The sequence below is a fragment of the Gadus morhua genome, chromosome 3 (genome assembly GCF_902167405.1).
Source record: "Gadus morhua chromosome 3, gadMor3.0, whole genome shotgun sequence".
Classification (NCBI taxonomy): Eukaryota; Metazoa; Chordata; class Actinopteri; order Gadiformes; family Gadidae; genus Gadus; species Gadus morhua.
Window position 1 is genome coordinate 5253321 of NC_044050.1, and position 20377 is coordinate 5273697.

Genomic DNA, 20377 nt, shown 5'->3' on the forward strand with positions numbered 1-20377 from the left:
CTGAAGAAAGTAAAGCGCTGTTGTCATTACTAAATAGGTCTTTAGTTATTAGACGTTTCCCTAGATGAAACTGTTATTATGTAGGGTTGAGTGTTGGGTTACATATTGATCAGCAATGCAAATGTGATGAAATACATAACAAACAAACAACAAATCATGTATATTTTTCCAAGCCATCTGGATTGTAAAAATTGTGCCGAGTACAGGGGAGCACACTTGTTTTGTACAGAATCGACCAAAAGCTTACTACAAGATGGTGGTAGAAAGTGAGATACCTAATTTCATATTATTCTATTTCGGTAAAAAATTACTTGGTCATCAAATTTGAAATAAACATGTGGTTCATAAATGGAAGCAGCTCACAGCATAGTCGACACTGACAGTGTTTGAATGTATACAAATATATATTTTTAATTGCAGTCCAACAGCACACTCTATTGGCCAAATATTTCTTCCTCTCTGCCTGCAGTGGGCGGTCCATCCAGGGACAGCTGTACTGTGATTGGCCGATGGAAGCGGAGGCTGCCATGACACAGTGGAAGCTGTGCAGAGCCTCTTCGACAGCATCAGCAGGCATCAGCCCTCCATCCTCCTCTTTTTCCTTTCTCTCGCTTTCTCTTTTTCATTCCCATCTGCTGCTCTGCTTTCACTGCCCAACCTTCATTCTCTCATATTCCTTCTCTCCTCTCTTTCATCATTGATTGAAAGGCCCATCCCTTCCCTCATCCTCAGGCCGACTGCATCAGAGGACATTCACGCAGCAGCAGCAGCAGCAGAGGCAGCAGGAGCAGCAGCAGCAGCAGCAGCAGCAGCAGCAGCAGCAGCAGCAGCAGCAGCAGAAGCAGAAGCAGAAGCAGCAGCAGGCAGACTGGTAGGTGTGCTCGTGGCCTCGCTCTCCGCTCTCTCTCAGTGCTGGCGTGGTTTCTGCTACATCGAGGACTACTGTCTACCTCAGCAATGTGTGTCCTTGTGAGTCGTGGGAGCAGGTTGGAGGGTAGAGTGAAGGGTTGTCTAACACAACCACCACACCCTGGGACCTGCTTCAACCACAGATGGAGGCCTCTGGTATTATAAGCTTTCATCCTGTGTGGGCCATACATGCTGTTGTTGTCACTGTGCTGCATTAGCCCCTTGGGATCTATGTTTCCACTTCTCCTTGTATACCACATACATCTAGACACTGCTCTATTCTTGTTTTTGTGAAATTTCTTCCCCTGTGTGTTTGTGTGCATGCAGGCGTGTGTTTCGATTTGGAGTTCTTCGCTATCCTCTTTAATTCCCCTTCTAAAACCTCAACCTTCCTGAGTACTACCATCGTTACACTATTATACTACTGTCAGCATGTTGTGTTCGTCGACCCGTCCCTCTTTCCTCTGTTTGACCTCCACCACCTTCTGCCTCATATTGTCACTCACCTCCTTCACCTTTATCTCTCTCTCTATCCCCCTTCCCCCTTCTCCCTCTCTTTCTCACCCTTTTCTCTCTACAAGTCTCCCCCTTTCTCTTTCTTTACGTCTCCCCCTCTCTCTGTCTGTCTCTCTGTCTCTGTGGGGTTTGGTGGCGATCCCAGAATGCCTTGCTCCATGCCATCCCGCTAGGCGTGAGCAGCATGGGTGGAGGCTGGGTGGGCAGAGAGAGCAGGGACAGGACGGAGGTGCTGACGGGTGGCGCTCCCTCTGCTTCAGATGGCCGAAGACACTGAGAGCCCTAAGATCAACCACAGCTTCCTGCGAGACTATGTCACCGAAGGTACGGCACACACAGCTTATAGTTCTCCTTAATGTTGGGAATGGGGATGCTGGGGATTATTCTGATGGTGAATAGGATGGATGAGGATTGTTGTTTATATCACAATATTATTATTATTATTAGTAGTAGTGGTAGTAGTAGTAGTAGTAGCAGTACTAGTAGTAGTAGCACTCGAAGTAGAAGTAGATGTATTAGTAGTTGCAGTAGTTTTGTAAACTCAATGGTTAAATCTTTTTAACGTGTATATAACGTGTAAATTAAAGTGTTATTAGAATGCTTAGTGTTATTCATATTTGTATTTTTATTAGTGTTTTTTATGTTATTAGCATGGTTATTAGTGTTAAAAGAATGCTTAGTATTATTAGTGGTATTAGATGGTATATTATTTCAAGGAGATGTTGTTAGTGATAAGCTTGATGTTAATATTTCATGATTATTTGGGGCTCAGGAAAAACAATGCATCCGGACAGCTCCGTTAACCTCCTTTCTCGCTGAATTAGGATCTAAATCGAGCATGGGTCATCTGTCATTAGTTATTCTGGTATTTCTGAAATGAATACACTTTATCGATCCATCCATCCTTCTTTCTACATCCCTCTCTTTCTACCTCTCTGTCTCTCCTACACATTTATGAATAATTCCCTTTTATCTCCCCATTTCTCCAATAAAATGTTTTTTAATCAGCTGTTTGCTGTATTCTCCCCTTTCTTCTCTTCTAGCTGATGTCATCTCCACAGTGGAATTCAACCAGACAGGAGAGCTGCTGGCTACAGGAGACAAGGGGGGGCGTGTGGTCATCTTTCAAAGAGAGAGCGAGGTCAGTCCACTTCATCCATTTATACCCTTGTATACCTTATGGTTAAACGTCTAATTGTGTTGACTTGCAATGTGTAAATCAATTCAACTAGACGTTTACATCTTATGGAAGACAATTAAAAATTGATTAACCGATACTAGTCACTAATTGTCCATACTGGGCTCTACTGGAACGCTCTGCTCTCAGGTCAATCAAAAGTCACTCTTTCGCCTCAAACTTGTCAAGAAGGAAGCATTTGGGCGTCTACAAGTTCTAACAGACATCACCCAAATACCATCCTTGCTTCCCTTTGTATGTAGAATTCAAGTTTAATAATTACCCAGATCATGGTCTGGCTACTGGCTGGCTACGAGCCAGTTCTATCTCTGACATGCTAGAGCCTAATGCAAGCGTACCCGTGTTCCCTGGCTCCTTTGTTCCCTAATTCAATATTCTGTTCACAAACAAATCTTCCTATTATGTTGGTGTTAAGTACGACCCGTTTCAAGTTATAATATTTTATAAATATTATCCTGTTTTCTTTCATTGGAACAAGGCTTTTTATTTCATATTCTCATAGTAAAATGCCACCGTTGTAATGTAACAATATCACTGCATTGGTATTTGGAGATACCAGGGGCAAGTGGCCTGAAGCTTAGAATCTAGCCAGTAACTTGAGGTGTAAGGCCCGTGGGCTGGCGAGGGGCAGGGGAGGAGGTCTCAGGTGGAAGGCCCGGGTGCTGGACAAAAGCAGAGCAGGAGATCTCAGGGGGAGTTCCTGGATGCTGGGAGCGAGAGAGACAGGCAGAAATGCAGAGCCTTGGGGATCAGCGACATAGGGGGAGCTGTAGGAGCTTGGTGAGGTAGGAACCACGCAGGAGGCAGACAACGTAGACGAAACCCGCCAGGACGCCGGCCATGTAGGCTGAACCGTTCAGGAAGGCATAACGTATGAAGTACCGCTCAGGAGGCCATAAAGCAGGTGGAACCGTTCAGGAGGCCATAAAGCAGGTGGAACCGTTCAGGAAGCCATAACGTATGAAGAGTCGTTAAGGAAGCCATAACATATGAAGAACCGTTCAGGAGGCCATAACGCAAGTGGAACCGTTAAGGAGGCCATAACGTAGGTGGAACAATTCAGTAGGTAATAACGTAGGTAGAACCGTTCAGGAGGCCATAATGTAGGTTGAACCGTTCAGGAAGCCATAACGCAGGTGGAACTGTTCAGGAGGCCATAACGCAGGTGGAACGGTTCAGGAGGCCATAACGCAGGTGGAACCGTTCAGGAGGCCATAACGCAGGTGGAACTGTTCAGGAGGCCATAACGCAGGTCGAACCGTTCAGGAATCCGGCAATGTAGGAAGAACGGTTCTGAAGGCCTGAGACATATAGTTGAACCAGTCCAGATTCTGGCGACGTAGGAGGAACCACCCTGGTGGGTGTTGATGGAGGTATCCGATTGATGGTCTGGCTGCGGCTCGGGGGACATGAAATCGGACCGGGAATTAGACAAATTTTCCTAAGCCAGAGCGGGCCCTCTTCCAGCAACCTTGGATGCACAGGAGAGTATTTGATAATCATACTGTTCATCATCCATTCTTATGGCTGCTGGGTCTATGGTTTTGGTCTGTTATTTCGGTCACCACCAGTGCTCAATTTCTTTTTTACCCGAAACGACAATTAAAAAAAGTTGTTAAGGATAAAAGCATCTGCTAAATTGGTAAATGTGTTGTTTGTCTGCTCTGCAGTCTAAAGGAGAGCTGGAGGATTTGGGCGACATTGGGGACTCCGGAGAGTACAACGTGTACAGCACCTTCCAGAGTCACGAGCCTGACTTTGACTACCTGAAGAGCCTGGAGATCGAGGAGAAGATCAACAAGATCAGATGGTTACCTCAGCAGAATGCTGCCCACTTCCTCCTGTCCACCAATGGTGCGGAGCTAAGAATACGCTCACCAATGAAATGCTGAAGTGTAGCCTAGACACAATCTGTTGAAAAATATGATCCAAAATGTATCTGCTCACACAGAATAATCCAAGTGATGTTAATAATACCCCCCTGCAAAAAAACAACACTAGAAAAAGGAATAATTAAACGTAATCCAAGTGGATTGATCTGACAAGGATTTGGGTCAAATCAGAGACTAGAAGGCTAGTCATTCGTTTGGGCCAAGTTAATACAATTCATGTTAGACATTGATTGATTCTAGGGATAACTTAAAACCTTTGACAACAAACACAAGTTGTTAGAATCAATGATCACCTGCAAGAAAGGGTCTTACTTGAATTTCCCTCAACTTAAGATTCACGGTTCGCTCCGCCCGAGAGCTAATGACTCATCTGGAAGATATGCGACTTCTATAGATTATTTTTGTAAAATAGAGGCAACAAACAATGTGCCATTAAATTGATAGATATTCAGATGATGCTCAGGTTTACCATGCAAGGACTGTACATTTTAAACCTGTTCATTTGTTTAAATGGGCTACATTTTGCAGTGTTGCATGGGAGTGACTTGAAAAGTCACTCCCATGACCTGCAAAGTAGTTTTATTCTGTTAAATCAAAGACTGAAATAAATAAAAATGAAGTGTTATATTTGTAATAGTTAGTGAATTCTAAGTATATATATTAATAATTATTATTTTAATGAATTACCAGTTCGTAGACATTGTTAAAAAAAGATACAGATGAAATAGCTAAACTGAATGGGCTGAATAAGCCTGAGCTGTATTGTGGACATGGTGTTGGTGTCTCAACATGCTCGCTCTCTGTTGCGTGTCACAGATAAGACCATTAAACTGTGGAAGGTCAGCGAGAGAGACAAGAGGCCTGAAGGATACAATCTGAAAGATGAGGAGGGGAGACTCAAGGACATCTCTACTGTTACCTCCTTACAGGTACACACACACACTTGCACACACACACACACGCACGCACGCACGCACGCACGCACGCACGCACGCACGCACACACACCACACACACACACACACACAGACACAGACAAACTCAAATGTAGACATGCTGGGTCAACACAAATTACCTTTGGCCTTTTTGCTCTTTAGCCCTTCCTGTTCATATGTCATCCCTCCAAACCAAGCTGCCTGTTAATACAACGCTGTACCATGATGTCCACTGGTAGGTTCCCGTGCTCAAACCCACAGACCTGATGGTGGAGGTGCGCCCCAGGCGGGTGTTCTCAAACGGACACACCTACCATGTCAACTCTATCTCCGTCAACAGCGACGGCGAGACATACCTCTCGGCCGACGACCTCCGCATCAATCTGTGGCACCTTGGCATCACCGACCGCAGCTTCAGTATCCTTCAGCTCATACCCAGAGTCAGGCGGAGCAGTTGCCACTTGCCGACCCTCACCCACAATAACAAACCTAGTCCTAAAGCACTGTAAAACATACTTAAGAGAATAAGATCATTTAGAACATTTGGTCTAAACTATGCAATTATACAACTTTAACTCAAAACAGCAATCAGACTAGATCAGATCGGATGGCGTCCTCACTAGAGCCAATCTGTTCTACTGTGGAAGCATATTGGTGGAGTAACATGGAGAAATGGGATGTAAACAAAGAGAGAGTTACGGGTTGAACAAAATCTTTTTTTTTAAGATTGTATCAGCTATATAAAACTGATTAATTATTATTATTATTATAGGATGTGATTTTAATGATAACATTACTGAAATCGTTATCGACATTCAATACAGATATGTCCAGTTCATTTTAAACTATGAGCTACTTGAAATGTTATGTGTTACGTTATGTAAGTGTTGTATTATGCAACTATGCAATTATACAACTTTAACTCAAAACAGCAACCCTTCAGATAACACGATAGTTGGTCGCCTCATTGTTTGTAAAAATTAATTTCCTCTGTGAGGACAATTATGATGATCTATCTAGCACAACTCTGACCAACTGCCAGTGGCCTACATATGACCAGGCTCCGGTTGGACCAGTCACCAATCAAAAGTCAAACAATGCTGAAGCCGGGTTTTGGAGGCTGGAGTAGTGGTCATAGTCATGGTCAACATGAGAAGTAGACAGAGTCATGGTTATTACTGATTTAATTTACATACATATTTAAACAGCCATATTTTATTGATGCAAACATGTACACAAATAATCTGTAATGTATCTTTAACCCCCTCCCTGGATTAATCATATGTCTTCAAAAAAAAAAAAATGAGACAAACTAGGTTATGTAAATTATCTAGGAATATAGGACATGGTTTTATCCAAAGCGCCTTACATAACATGACGGTAAAAATGTAATATGTTTATTACCTGAAAATGTTATGTCAAATTTAACCACAGCCAGATTCAATTACATTGATAATACATGCCTAATATCGCTGCATAGGCAATCTCTTTCAGATGTGTCATGTCTATGTAATGTACCTGTGTCCCTGTGTCTAAAGCAGCAGTCAGGGATACACACTATGTTCCTGTCTGAGCTTCCTGGACAAGACAGGAAGTTGGGTTGTTTGCAAGTGCGTGGCAGTGTTTAAATGGAGGCTGACCTAGAAACTGAGAGAAACATCTATGGAAGAACAGCTTAAATAATTCACTCATCACAGCAGAAGCTTTCTCCATGGATGCACACAGGACAAGGCTGTAAATAGAAGCACACAGAGAATTAGGATATGGTGGGGGTTAGAGAAAGGGTTTGGTGATACTGAGTAGGTAATTAAATATGTGTGGGTTTCTGTGTCTGTGTTTATGTTTCGGAGTGCGAGTGTGTGCCTCCGTGCCTGCATGCACATGTGTGTTTATAATGTTATTTAAATGCAATGATGGCAATAGGACAATGTGTTTATGTTCATGGTTGTTTTATGTATTTATTTATTTATTTATTTATTTATTTATTTATTTACCACGTGTACAGAATACAACATGGTCACCTACCTAGACACTGCTATTCTTGTGATAAAAGTAGTTAATCTAGAAAACAAAAGAACAACATAAGCATCATAATGTTTAATCGTCGAAATCGTGTTTGGAAATGCATGCAGGTAAACTCAGAACCTTTCATAAAGAGTAGTGCACTATATCCCTCAGAACCTAGCTTATAGAGTATGGCACTATATGTTTCAGAACCTAGCTTCTAGAGTGGTGCATTACATCCCCAGTAGCAGGGCCAAATAATTATGATGGCAGGAGCTAAGCGGGCGCTGGATTGTTTATAGCAGGTGCTAATACATTTTGAAGCAAAATATAATAACTAATAATACTACAAGAGAATATGAGATTCTATGATCCCGGGATAATAGGCAACATTATTTACAATTAGAACTAGGCGCCTGTTGTTGTGATTTGCAGCGAAGCGGTCAATCACTGCATTGATGTCAAATGCTTGGTCCTTATGGAACTGATCACAGCACACCCAGACTGCTGGTCTCAGGCAGTGTCTCCGCTTCTGTTCCTCAGCTCTTTAACCGGCGTGAGCAAGAAAAGCTCCTCTCACACTGATGTGACGGTAGTGTCACATCAGTTAATATAAATCAACACTTTGCTGCTAGAGATACGGTCACCATCACTTTCGTATCATAATTACACTTAATATGATTCCATAGGTCGATTTTCAGTCCGATGTCTTCATAAACATATATATATATAAATATATATATGTATATATATATATATATATATATATATATATATATATATATATATATATATATATATATATATATATATATGTATATGTACATGTAATTTGACTATTATTATACATTTATTTTGCATCATATATATATCATCATATATTTAATCAAACAATGACAATGAGGGGTTTGGGAAGGGGGGGCTTAGAGGGGACTCAGCCTTTTTTCAGGGGGAGCTTCAGCTTCAAGAATTACTCATTGGAGAAACCACACAATACAGTACAATCAATGTGCCCATTGTGACTAGTTCCACGGCTCCTTGACCAGCTATCCCTCCCAGACATCGTGGACATTAAGCCGGCCAACATGGAGGAGCTGACGGAGGTGATCACGTCAGCAGAGTTCCACCCGCACCACTGCCACATGCTGGTGTACAGCAGCAGTAAGGGCACCCTGCGGCTGTGTGACATGAGGGCCTCGGCCCTCTGCGACCAGCACTCCAAACGTGAGCCATGTGTACTGTACGAGGAACAGCTCTGTGTTTCTATCATTTGTGATATCTTGTAATCCTGCAACATATTAACAGCCACGGTGGCTGTGACTCTTAATTGTAGTGTCATGGGTTACCTTTACCTTTTGAAAACATTGATACCTTTATGATATACCTTCTATTGAATGGGGTCTTTTGTGTGTATGAATAATCTCTTGCCACCTATTCAAGGTTATTAATTAGCTGAATGTGTTCTTGATGAAGTGTTTGAGGAGCCGGAGGATCCAGGAAGCAGGAGCTTCTTCTCTGAGATCATCTCCTCGGTGTCGGACGTCAAGTTCAGCCACAACGGGCGCTACCTGCTGACCAGAGACTACCTGACCGCCAAGGTGTGGGACCTGAACATGGACAAGGGCCCCGTGGAGACCTACCAGGTCAGCTAATAACACCTACATATACCCTATTATAACCAATTAGTAGCTATTATTCTAGATATCTCCTAACCATGCAGCTCTAGTTCTAAATATCTCCTAACCAATCAGCTCTAGTTCTAGATACTGCATCTCCTAACCAATCAGCTCTAGGTCTAGATATCTCCTAACCAATCAGCTCTAGGTCTAGATATCTCCTAACCAATCAGCTCTAGGTCTAGATATTTCCTTATCAATCAGCTCTAGTTCTAGATATCTCCTAACCAATCAGTTCTAGTTATCACCTAACCAATTGCCTCTAGTTCTGGATATCTCCTAACCAATCAGCTCTAGTCCTAGATATCTCCTAACCAATCAGCTCTAGTTCTAGATATCACCTAAACAATTGGCTCTAGTTCTAGATATCTCCTAACCAATCAGCTCTAGTCCTAGATATCTCCCTACCAATCAGCTATAGTTCTAGATATCTCCTAACCAATCAGCTCTAGTCCTAGATATCTCCTAACCAATCAGCTCTAGTTCTAGATATCACCTAAAAAATTGGCTCTATTTCTAGATATCTCCTAACCAATCAGCTCTAGTTCTAGATATCTCCCTACCAATCAGCTATAGTTCTAGTTATCTCCTAACCAATCAGCTCTAGTTAACAATTATTCGAACATCCGATTACAAGCTAAACTGACAAGAAATAAGCACTACAATTATGAATGGTTAGGAGATAATGCGGACAGGAGGAGAATATTTCCTATTTGAGTGGACGACAGTGAACCGAGCATAGGTGGTAGTGGTGAGGTTCTTTGCATCCATGAAATCATCGCGTCTCAAACGTCATCTTTCAACCAAATACGCAGTGCTGAAAGACAAACCAGTCGAGTTTTCGTGACGGAGAGAAGTTCAATAGCTCAATAGTCACTGTTCAATAGTCAGGAACAAAGTCATTGCGTAACACATCTTGCTTGGACAACAGTTCTGTGAATTCTCACCGAAATATGTAACAAATAAATAAACACAGAGATTAGACGTTATTGTGAATTTTGAACGAACAGAAAACTAGTAAATACATTCTGAAAAGAAAATCGAGAAATAAATTACCGTAAATTCACTTCTAAAAGACATCTTAAATAGCAGCTTTGAGGCCCTCTTGTGGTTTCCGAGGCCCTATGCAACGGAATATAGAAGGAAACGACCACGTTTCTTGAACTCAAGGCCAAACATGTAAAGCCTTGACATAGGCAACAGAGAGCGTGACATAGTGGCGTCCAATCACAATACAGCCTTCTAACATAGCGAGAACAATTCAGGTAATAAACATATTACATTTTTACCGTCATGTTATGTAAGGCGCTTTGGATAAAACCATGTCCTACATTCCTAGATAATTTACATAACCTAGTTTGTCTCTTAATTATGTACTTATGTAATTGTAGCCTGTTGATATTTGATATTGTTGATATTTATAATGTTGATATTTATTAAAAAAATATTCATTCTTTCTTGTTTCTTGCTGTTTTAGGTCCATGAGTACCTGAGGAGTAAGCTGTGTTCCCTCTATGAGAATGACTGCATCTTCGACAAGTTTGAGTGTGTGTGGAACAGTTCAGATAGGTAAGATAGTGATGGTAGGGATTGAGATTTTTTATTGTATTCCTGAACCTCAAATATCTCAGTCCAACACTAAGACAACACTAAAATGAATCCTAATCCATCCTGTATGCCTCTAGCCTGGGTATACCCATGCAGTCTTGCGCGCAATTTCATTTCGCGCTGCTAGGCACATGGACACATTATAGAATGGACACCGGATTCCAAAATGGCACCCATTCGTCCCTATGTTAACTGCTCAATGGCGCAGGGCAACATCGAGGAGAGATATGCTTCCGCATCATGGGAGCCTAGCCACGCCCTAGTTCATCACGTACCGGATGCAGAAATATTCTTGTTTTTTAGCATTGTAGCCATCAACGTCATTCATGTTAAGTATAAGTAAAAACCTTGGACACGAGAAGTTAATAGAGCCGTGCACTAGGCCCTCTCGAATGCCGGGCCGAAACAACATTTGTTTCACTACGACACCTTTCAGCTGCCCACCCCTCCTTCTCCAGCAAAAAATATGACATAAAACGGCTAACAAAACGCTTGAGGTGGCGTTTTGAAAAGAGAAAACTTAAATTTTTTTAGTACATGGCATAAAGATAATTATGAGCCTTCGATTGATATTCAGTCATTTTTTGCGGAGACACATTCCTGTTCCCCACTTGTATTGGAGTGAACGGAGATATCTACTTCTGGGCCCCTTGAATCGAGGGACCCGTCCACAGTCCGCTTAAACAGCTGCAATACCAGGCTTGGCCGCTGAGCACTTGTGGATTGCGGAAGTATGCACTGTTCCTGGGGGCTTCGCTATGCAGCCTGAAATCCATGAATCAGATTTTAGCCTGAGATAGGAAACCAATCACAGAAGGGGGAGGGACGGTAAGACGATGACGACGCCTATGCGACACACCCCTCGTCTTCTTCTTCATCGAATTGATGTCGGTCTACACACATCATCTGGCATAATTGATACGATTGGCTATGAGCTACGTACAGACTCATGTGTTAGACATTCATAGTGCCCAATAAACGGCTCCGGGCAATCTTAAACCACGCCTCAAATACGAGAAAATGAATGTGTGGTTCCCAGACCTCTTCTCAATGTAGTTTGAGATGAGGTCTGGCGCTAGCCAGGCTAGTATGCCTCCATACATTGCTTATTTTCCATGTAAGGTAACCTGTTTATTTGATGTACTCGTTACATTCTTCTCCTCACAACCCCTTCTCCTGCTCTCCCCTCTCATCTCCTCCTCCCCCTCCTCTCTTCCTCCCCCATCCCCCGCTGTCTCCTTCCACCCTTGTCCTCTCTCTCCTCCCCTTCCTCCCCTGTTTCTGGTCTCTCTCCTCCCCTGCCTCCCCTTTCTCCGGTGTCTCTCCCCCCTCCACCCCTCAGTGTGATCATGACCGGGGCGTACAACAGCTTCTTCCGAATGCTGGACCGTGAGACGGGCCGGGGCGTGACCCTGGAGGCGTGGCGGGAGAGCAGTAAGCCGCGTGCCGTGCTGCGCACGCGGCGCGTCTACACGGGCGGAAAGCGGCGCCGCGGGGACGTCGGCGTGGACAGCCTGGACTTCACCAAGAAGATCCTCCACATGGCGTGGCACCCGTCTGAGAACATCATCGCCATCGCCGCCACCAACAACCTGTACATCTTTCAGGACCGCGTCAGCCCCGACGCACACACACAGTGACGCAAAAGACCGACCAATGGACAGGGGCTGGGGGGAGGGGAGGAGAGTTTTATGTAACAAAGACAAGGAACTTTGAGATCTGGACCTACTGCTCTGGCTCAAAGGGAAGCCCTCAGTCTAGAAGAGGATGAGGGAGGAAGGCTGTGGAGCAGTGACACACACACACACACACACACACACACACACACACACACACACACACACACACACACACACACACACACACACACACACACACACACACACACACACACACACACACACACACACACACACACACACAGTATCTGATGGAGGAGGAGCTCCTTAAAGTGTTAACGTATTCTAATCCTAATCAGATATCAACGATATCCTTGGATCTTAACAATCGCACTCCTCCTACAGATATTGAGCAATCTAGCCTCTAACAACGAGCGGTGCAGGAACATCTTCCGCTCCACTGAACTGGTAACTCTTGCGACAGACCAAAGGATATATTGCATAGCGACGAAGAAGGCATTCCACCACTAGAGCTGACATTGCAGCCCCTCTTCGGATGTGGATGCAAGAAGCAGATCCCTCCAACCAGTCTTAGGCAGAATTAAATGGTTTTTTTTCACAATTGCAGAATATTTTAAGTGGTCTTACACTCTGAGTGGCAACAGTATCATACCCATTGCTAAATTTCTCCTTTTTAGAGCAGTGCTCTTGGAGAAACCATGCATATGGCCAATAATATAGGCCATATTCAATTTGCAATAATAATCGCACATCCTAGAACACAAATGTTGCCATTTATTTATTAATTTTGTGCTCCAAAACAGAAGTATCCCTTCCACAGATATAAATGTATTCACCCATCACATTGTTAACTGTAAATACTTCTATTGGTTTTTCTAACCGCAACCAAGTTTGGCTCAGGCGAGCTGGCTCGTAGGTGAGGCTATTTATGTAGTCCACTCTGCCTGGACCTCATTCGACTATTCTGGGACAGCAATGTACTGAGTCTTAACTGAAGTCAATGTTTTTATTTTTATGGTTGCAAGGTCTGTAAAGTTTATGAAAAGGAAGTTAACATGTGCAGCACATTAACTATTGCTTTATTGAAGATGTTAGGTGTATTTCAGATGATGAACCAGAGTTATTTTATAATATGCGACGAGAAACTGATGGCTTAAACTGGTAGTTTGAGCCATGTGTGTAAGTACATTTGAGAATGGTTCCAACATAAAGTTAAGGTTAGAGTGCAGCCCACATGTTTTATTAAGAAGGAGGCCTCTGATTTAGCGCTCTGACTTCTGCTGTTTAAGGATGTTTTCAGATTGTCAGAACAGCAGTTACATTATGCATTGTTGCTGAGTAGTTAATATTAATTTGGAACAGTGCCATGCAATTTAAATGTGTCTTGTCAATATGTTACAACACAAGCACACATGCTCCAGACAAGGCACTGTCAGTTTTTGGATGTAATTCAACCAGTGGATGTCTGTATCGATCTGAAGGGATTGGGTTTGATTGTTTACAGGGAAGTGCTTTGTTTTTTAAGTGCTTTAAAATATCCTGATCTGTTATTAGGTCGGGTTCCATAGCGGGTTGAAAAGACAAATTTACTTCAAATGCTTGTTGCCATTTGCATTACTTATACATAACGGTGGAGTCACTAAAATGAATCATGTCGACCAATGATCAGTGCAGAATAATTACATGTTGACCATTATCACTGCTGTATTACTGGTCTAACCGTCTATCCTACATGTTAGTATCTGTACCACCATACTATGTATGTACTGCATAACACAGTCAAATAACTACTTAAAATCACTAGGGAAGACACTAACACTGCATGACACTTCAACAATGAATAAACAATAACAACGAACACAGAAAACACAGCAACACAACTGATCGACTGCATCACATGGCTTGTAGGGATCTTCCTCCTCTACCAGTAGGTAAGGGGTCAGAGCAGGTAGATTGTCATCACATAGTGCCACACAACTTAACAAATCTGTGGGAGAACTTGTGTTGAGGAGCACAGCAGCAGCTGCATGTTGCTATTATTCAATGCTACTAGCGTGTAAATCCATCATTACTTTGAAATAAGAAAAAAAGATATACTGAACACAATAATTGATCATTCAAATGAGTTGGATGAAATGAATGTGCAGTAATAATATATACCATGAACAAAAACATGTGTTATTGGTTTTCTTCACATGATTCTTATTACTGATGTTGCTAAAGCTTTTAAATCCTTATAGCAGCAAATATGTAAGTATGATAATAATGTTGTCATTATAAAGTAAAAAGATAATCGGTTTCAAGGCACAGACCATTGAGAAGTTGTATTCAAGGTTAAGGTCGATGACATTTGGTGAGGTCACCTGTCAACGGCTTCATAAACCCTTAACCCACCTTTAATTCCAGGGAAACAAGCTAAAACAGTATTCCAGTAGAGACCTAAACATATAAAATGAAAATACAATATCGACCTGGCCTACTATGATGTGCTTCTCTGAAAAGCTGCTACGGAGCCCGGGAGGTGACATGGGAGTAATTTTATAATAAAGCTGCTCTGTATTTCTGAATTAATGAGTTAACTATCTCAGAATTCTTCGATCAGTTTTCATGGCCAAAAAAAATGTGCCCTGTTTTTCTGAATAAACGAGATATCTCCAAATCCCAAGAGAAGCTATGTTTAATTATAAAAAAAAAAAAAAAAACATGTCATCTCCCGGGCTCTGTATGATGCAGTGTTTTCAACACATAGATGTTACTTGGGTGGACCGCAGATACATACATTTTTTTAAACAGGGGAACTCTGATTTCATTCTAGAGTAAATTGATTAGCTGTTGCTGACTCTCTCTCTCTCTCTCTTTTCTCTTTCTCTCTCTCACTCTCTCTCTTGCTTTCTCTCTCTCTCTCTCTCTCTCTCTCTCTCTCTCTCTGTACTTCCCTGGTATTCTCTCTCTCTCTCTCTCTCTCTCTCTCTCTCTCTCTCTCTCTCTCTCTCTCTCTCTCTCTCTCTCTCTCTCTCTCTCTCTCTCTCTCTCTCTCTCTCTCTCTCTCTCTCTCTCTCTCTCTCTCTCTCTCTCTCTCTCTCTCTCTCTCTCTCTCTCTCTCTCTCTCTCTCTCTCTGTCTCTAAACGTTTTTACACCGCCAAATATGCTCTTATGCGTCTTATGCACGCCTTTTCCCCGGCAAGGTCTGTGTATCTACAATGACCGAGGTAATATACCGGCCTGAGTTCGCACCCCAATTTAACCTACACGGACCCTACAAACAGGGGCGGCCTTCCCTACAGGCGGGTTAGGCGGCCGCCTAGAGCGCCATCTAGAGGGGGAGCGCAAAATAGTGCGTCCAAAAAAAAAAAAAAAAAAATCTTATCGGCTACATCCCCCCCCCCCCCCGTGGGTAGAGGTGTTGATGACGTAAAATGTGCAACCCACAGCCGGGAGTTTTAAAAGAAGAAAACAGCTGAGAGACAGCAGGTCAACTGGTCGTCAAGACCACAGAGAGAATGCAGCGTTATCAACATGTGTAGTTCTAACTGGAGAGAATGTGAAATCCGCGATACGCTGATCATGTGAGAGAAGGTGATGTAGTTGCATTTAAAGAAAAACGGGGAAAGATGGTGCGATCCTTTACGTAAAAGGTACTGTTTTATCCATTCCAACAAAATGTTATTTGAAATACAGTAAGTTGACAGAAAAACACTTTGCTCCTTGTTCAATATTTGTACAGATGTTGCCTACTGAGTTATTATTTATTTGCATTATTATAAAACAGTATAAACCATCCACGCCCAGGCCTAGAGCCTATAACGTTTTAATCCCTACACCCGGCAGTACAACATTTACAGGGCTGATTATGCAATATGGACGTTTGAGGCATAGAACAGAAGAAGAGTAATTTTGTATTGCAAATCTCTTACATAAAATCACATCATGATGTGAACATCATAACAGTTAGGTTTCATTATAACACAGGAACCAAATCATTTGTGAAGAACTGAGAAATAAATGTTATTTTAACTTATAGTATTTTAACAAATACTAAACAAACGGTCAGCTAAAGCCGCTTTTCCACCGCACATGTAGCTCGACTCGAATCGACTCGACTCGACACGACTCGACACGACTCGACACGGTAGCAGCACGGGTCGTTTTCCACCGCAAATAGTACCTCCTGTACGTGGGCTGGGTCGGCTGCGCGAAAGGGCCGTGACGTATTTTTGTACGCGACGCAAACAACACCTACGCAACCCACACATGGACAGAACCCACATAACAACAATGGAGGACATCGATGCGATGGTATTCGTGTTCGTATTATTAGCTGGCATGTTGAAGAAGTTGAAGAAGTGGAATATGTTGGCTGCGGAGCTGCTATGGCTGTTACCAGCATGGTTGCCATGTCGCTCTCGTGACTTCGTCACACTCTCTGGCCAATCAGTGGCCGGCCGTCTGCCGACGTCACCTTTTAGCATCAGCTCAGCTCGCTTAGAACCTAGAGCGAGGCGGTACTAAAAAAAGCAGCCACTTCAGGTACAAGATACAATTTTTTCGCGGTGGAAACGCCAAAAATGCGAGCTGAGTCGAGTCGAGTCGAGCTGGTACCATGCAGTGGAAAAGCGGCATAAAGCTACAGAGGAGCTAATGTCTGGTTCCTCATACTGTCTTCTTTCGTACTCTGGACACACCAGGAGCTTCCTGATCAGGCTGGAAAGTATGTTGGCTTCCGACTGCCCCTTGACTGAAACGGGAGACATGGTGGGGTACCCGGCCTCCTCTGATGGGCCCTCATATTGGGATACAGGTCGTTGGGTATGGGGATCATATTAAACTCCTCAAAAATTGCGCCAACCTCTACACCTCTTTAAAGACGCGCCTCATAAGGAGGGCGGGCGAAATGGCCTAGAAACAATATTGCATGTTTTAAGGCTATATTTCAATGCACAATACATATATTTTTAAATCTCCTCTTAATGCTTGATTTAACCCTTTGGGAAGTGCAATGGCACTACTTATACTCCATGGGGACATTGCAATTCTTACATCTTAACGTATGGCATAAAATTCTATGAGAAAAATAATGTCTTTGATGATTATTATAACTAAACTTCTATATTTTTTATACTAGAATTGAATAAATGAATACTTAATTTCTGATTGCAGTTTGTGAAACAATCTTTGGTAGTATTTAAACTATATCTTTATTTTACCAGTAAATCACTTTTAAAGGTCCCATGACATGCCACCAGGTGTGGTGTGATAAGCCGTTACAAGTTACAAATCTGTCCCCTATGGCATCACAGGTGGGGGTGTCCACCCAGATGTGTGACGGATAGATGAGCAACGTTTGCTACAGTCCATCGGGTAGGCTGGTAGACTGATCTATCCAGCACACATCTAGGTGGACACGCCTACTACTGATGTCAGAAGGGGCAGATTTCCAAAAAAGCTTGTAACGGCTAATCACACCACACCTGGTGGCATGCCATGGGACCTTTAACTGATTCTGTGCCCAAATTGATGCTGAAATGGAATGTTTGAAATGCTTGGGGGAAGCATCTATGAATGAATGTATGTATGTATGTATGTATGTATGTATGTATGTATGTATGTATGTATGTATGTATGTATGTATGTATGTATGTATGTATGTATGTATGTATGTATGTATGTATGTATGTATGTATGTATGCATGCATGCATGCATGCATGTAAGTATGTATGTATGCATGCATGTATGTATGTATGTATGTATGTATGTATGTATGTATGTATGTATGTATGTATGTATGTATGTATGTATGTATGTATGTATGTATGTATGTATGTATGTAAGTATACATTTCCGAATGCCACCAGCAAAGAAAGGTCAGTTCAGTGTACAGAATGTGATTGACCACTGGAGAACCTCCAGAAGATAATGTGAGAAGGTATAATTTATGATTCTGGCAAAGCTCTCCAGATGTCTAAGAAAGACATACTGAAAAGGAGACTGTTCAGACAGGCCCAGCTAGCATCCTCTCTCATCCTGGTGAACAAAACTCTCACCAAAGATAAGACGGTCATCTTCAGGCAATGTGGTTCCAGCAACACAGAAGGTGACATCAAGGAGCCCTCTGAATGCTCTGAAGAGACCATCCTCATTTGAGGGGGTTCACCAGACAGGGTCCCAGCCAAGAGGCCATCTGTACATGTACTGCACTTTTTAATACGTTTTACATCAATAAATTACTATTCATAATTAATATGACAATTGTGCGATTATTATTTATGTTACATACTGTTATGGGGCTAAATAAGCAATCAACCCTGCAACTTCTCCATAAATCTTAAGTGACATTAACACAAACCCAGATCAAGATTCATCACCTTAGTAGTACACTCATTCATTTTAAAATATATATTTTTTTGCTCTTTTACTGGCTTTACTCTTAATGCCAAACCCTTGTTGCTGTAACAAAGTCAAGTGCTCGAGGCCGAGCTGCCCTCCATTTGCTTTGTTGTGTAAACAAGGTTTCCGTTTGCAAGGGAAGATTAACTCGCCTTTTGAATCAACAGTTTAGTAATCAATGTGACTCGTTTTTTGTTTTAATCACGGTTTAGTAATCAATGGGACTCGTTTTTTGTTTTTATCACTGTCTGAGTTCTTGTTATGTCACTTTAGTTAACTTACGTCACTAAGTAGGCAAAAAGGAAAAATGTATTGGTCTGTAGCTCTCGAGCTATTCTATATACCTCACCTTCTCTCCTTCGGTTGTGTGTGTGTGTGTGTGTGTGTGTGTATGTGTGTGTGTGTGTGTGTCTGGGTGAGTGTGGGTGTTTATTCCCATAGCGTGTGTGGATGTTCCCCAAGGCACAGCTGGCATGTGGAAAAGTGGTTGATGTTGAGGGTCCAAAGGGTCCCACGCCCAAAGGTAACGTGCAGGGGTCTGATTCTCTAATGTGTGTGTTGCATCGTGACGGTGTGGTCTGGGAAGAACTTCAGCTCACAATATTGCAAGCGGGCCATGGGTAGAGACACCATGAGATGGAGCGTTTGATGATGCTCTGTGAATCCCTTCCTGTAGGGCTAGAGCCTCCCTCACTTCCATAAAAGACATCCACCTCACTCACAAGTATTCCTCCTAACCCTTATCTCCAGGTCACCTAGTAATGGCATCACTTCTTGTGTGGATACCTCCTCCTAATTTATCATTCTAGTGGACTTTAATGTCCACGTGTTTCATGTACAAGAGAACAGACGTCCCTGTGGGGGGAAAGATGCACACACTAGGGGCACATACACCCACAAAAACACACACAAACACACGCACACACACACACAAACACATACACACACACCCACAGACAAACAAACACAAATCCCAAAAGAAAGAGAAATAGATAAGATAGAGAGCAGACATTCCGTGGTAACTCTTTCAATCATAATATCTACAGAAAAGTGTATGTTTTTGCTGCGTGCTTTACAAATGGTGACATGTTTATTCAAAACAAACTAATTGTTTGTCTAAAAGTTTTAAAGCCGCATTCATTTTCGATACTCTTCTTTGAAAATGTTGCCCAATTTAAGAACATACCACCTCCGTCGACTCCCACACTCAATAGTATGGTTGACAATTTAAATCATTGAAATAGATTCCAAATTCATCTTCATAAATGAAAGAACTATTAATCTGGCTCTCCATTCTTTCCCTTTATAAATATACTGCCTTCCATAATCCCTGCACTCAACAACAAAAATTACAATACACACCGGGGTGGGAAATGACCTCTAACACATGAGGGGTCATTCCCTCGGTCATCGCCTGAATCTTCATCATGGTTTCTGTAAATTACACTTTACACACGCTCAATGGGAGCTGTGCTGGCTTACATTCTACACATGGCTCTTCTTCATCACATCATCCCGTTCCTATCAAAATAACCAGGAACAAATCATTTCTGAGGTTGTTAAGAATATTGTGTTCATACAAGATAATCATGCATAAAATTCAGGAAATATGCG

General features: G+C 42.4%; 1 protein-coding gene across 2 annotated transcripts; it reads left to right on the top strand.

The window, feature by feature from the left end:
- The first annotated feature begins 521 nt into the window (after positions 1–521).
- ppp2r2ca (protein phosphatase 2, regulatory subunit B, gamma a) lies at positions 522–12573 on the top strand. Of its 2 annotated transcripts, XM_030352631.1 has the most exons (10): positions 522–871; positions 1571–1749; positions 2469–2566; positions 4294–4477; positions 5332–5444; positions 5689–5866; positions 8513–8677; positions 8927–9096; positions 10607–10698; positions 12080–12573. In XM_030352631.1, exons 2-10 carry the CDS (start codon positions 1686–1688, stop codon positions 12375–12377), a joined length of 1362 nt encoding a protein of 453 aa, XP_030208491.1. In that variant the 5' UTR covers positions 522–871; positions 1571–1685; the 3' UTR covers positions 12378–12573. The 2 variants fall into 2 exon arrangements, with proteins under 2 accessions (XP_030208491.1, XP_030208492.1); XM_030352632.1 differs by lacking the exon at positions 522–871 and having other exon boundaries at positions 894–1749.
- Positions 12574–20377: the final 7804 nt, after the last annotated feature.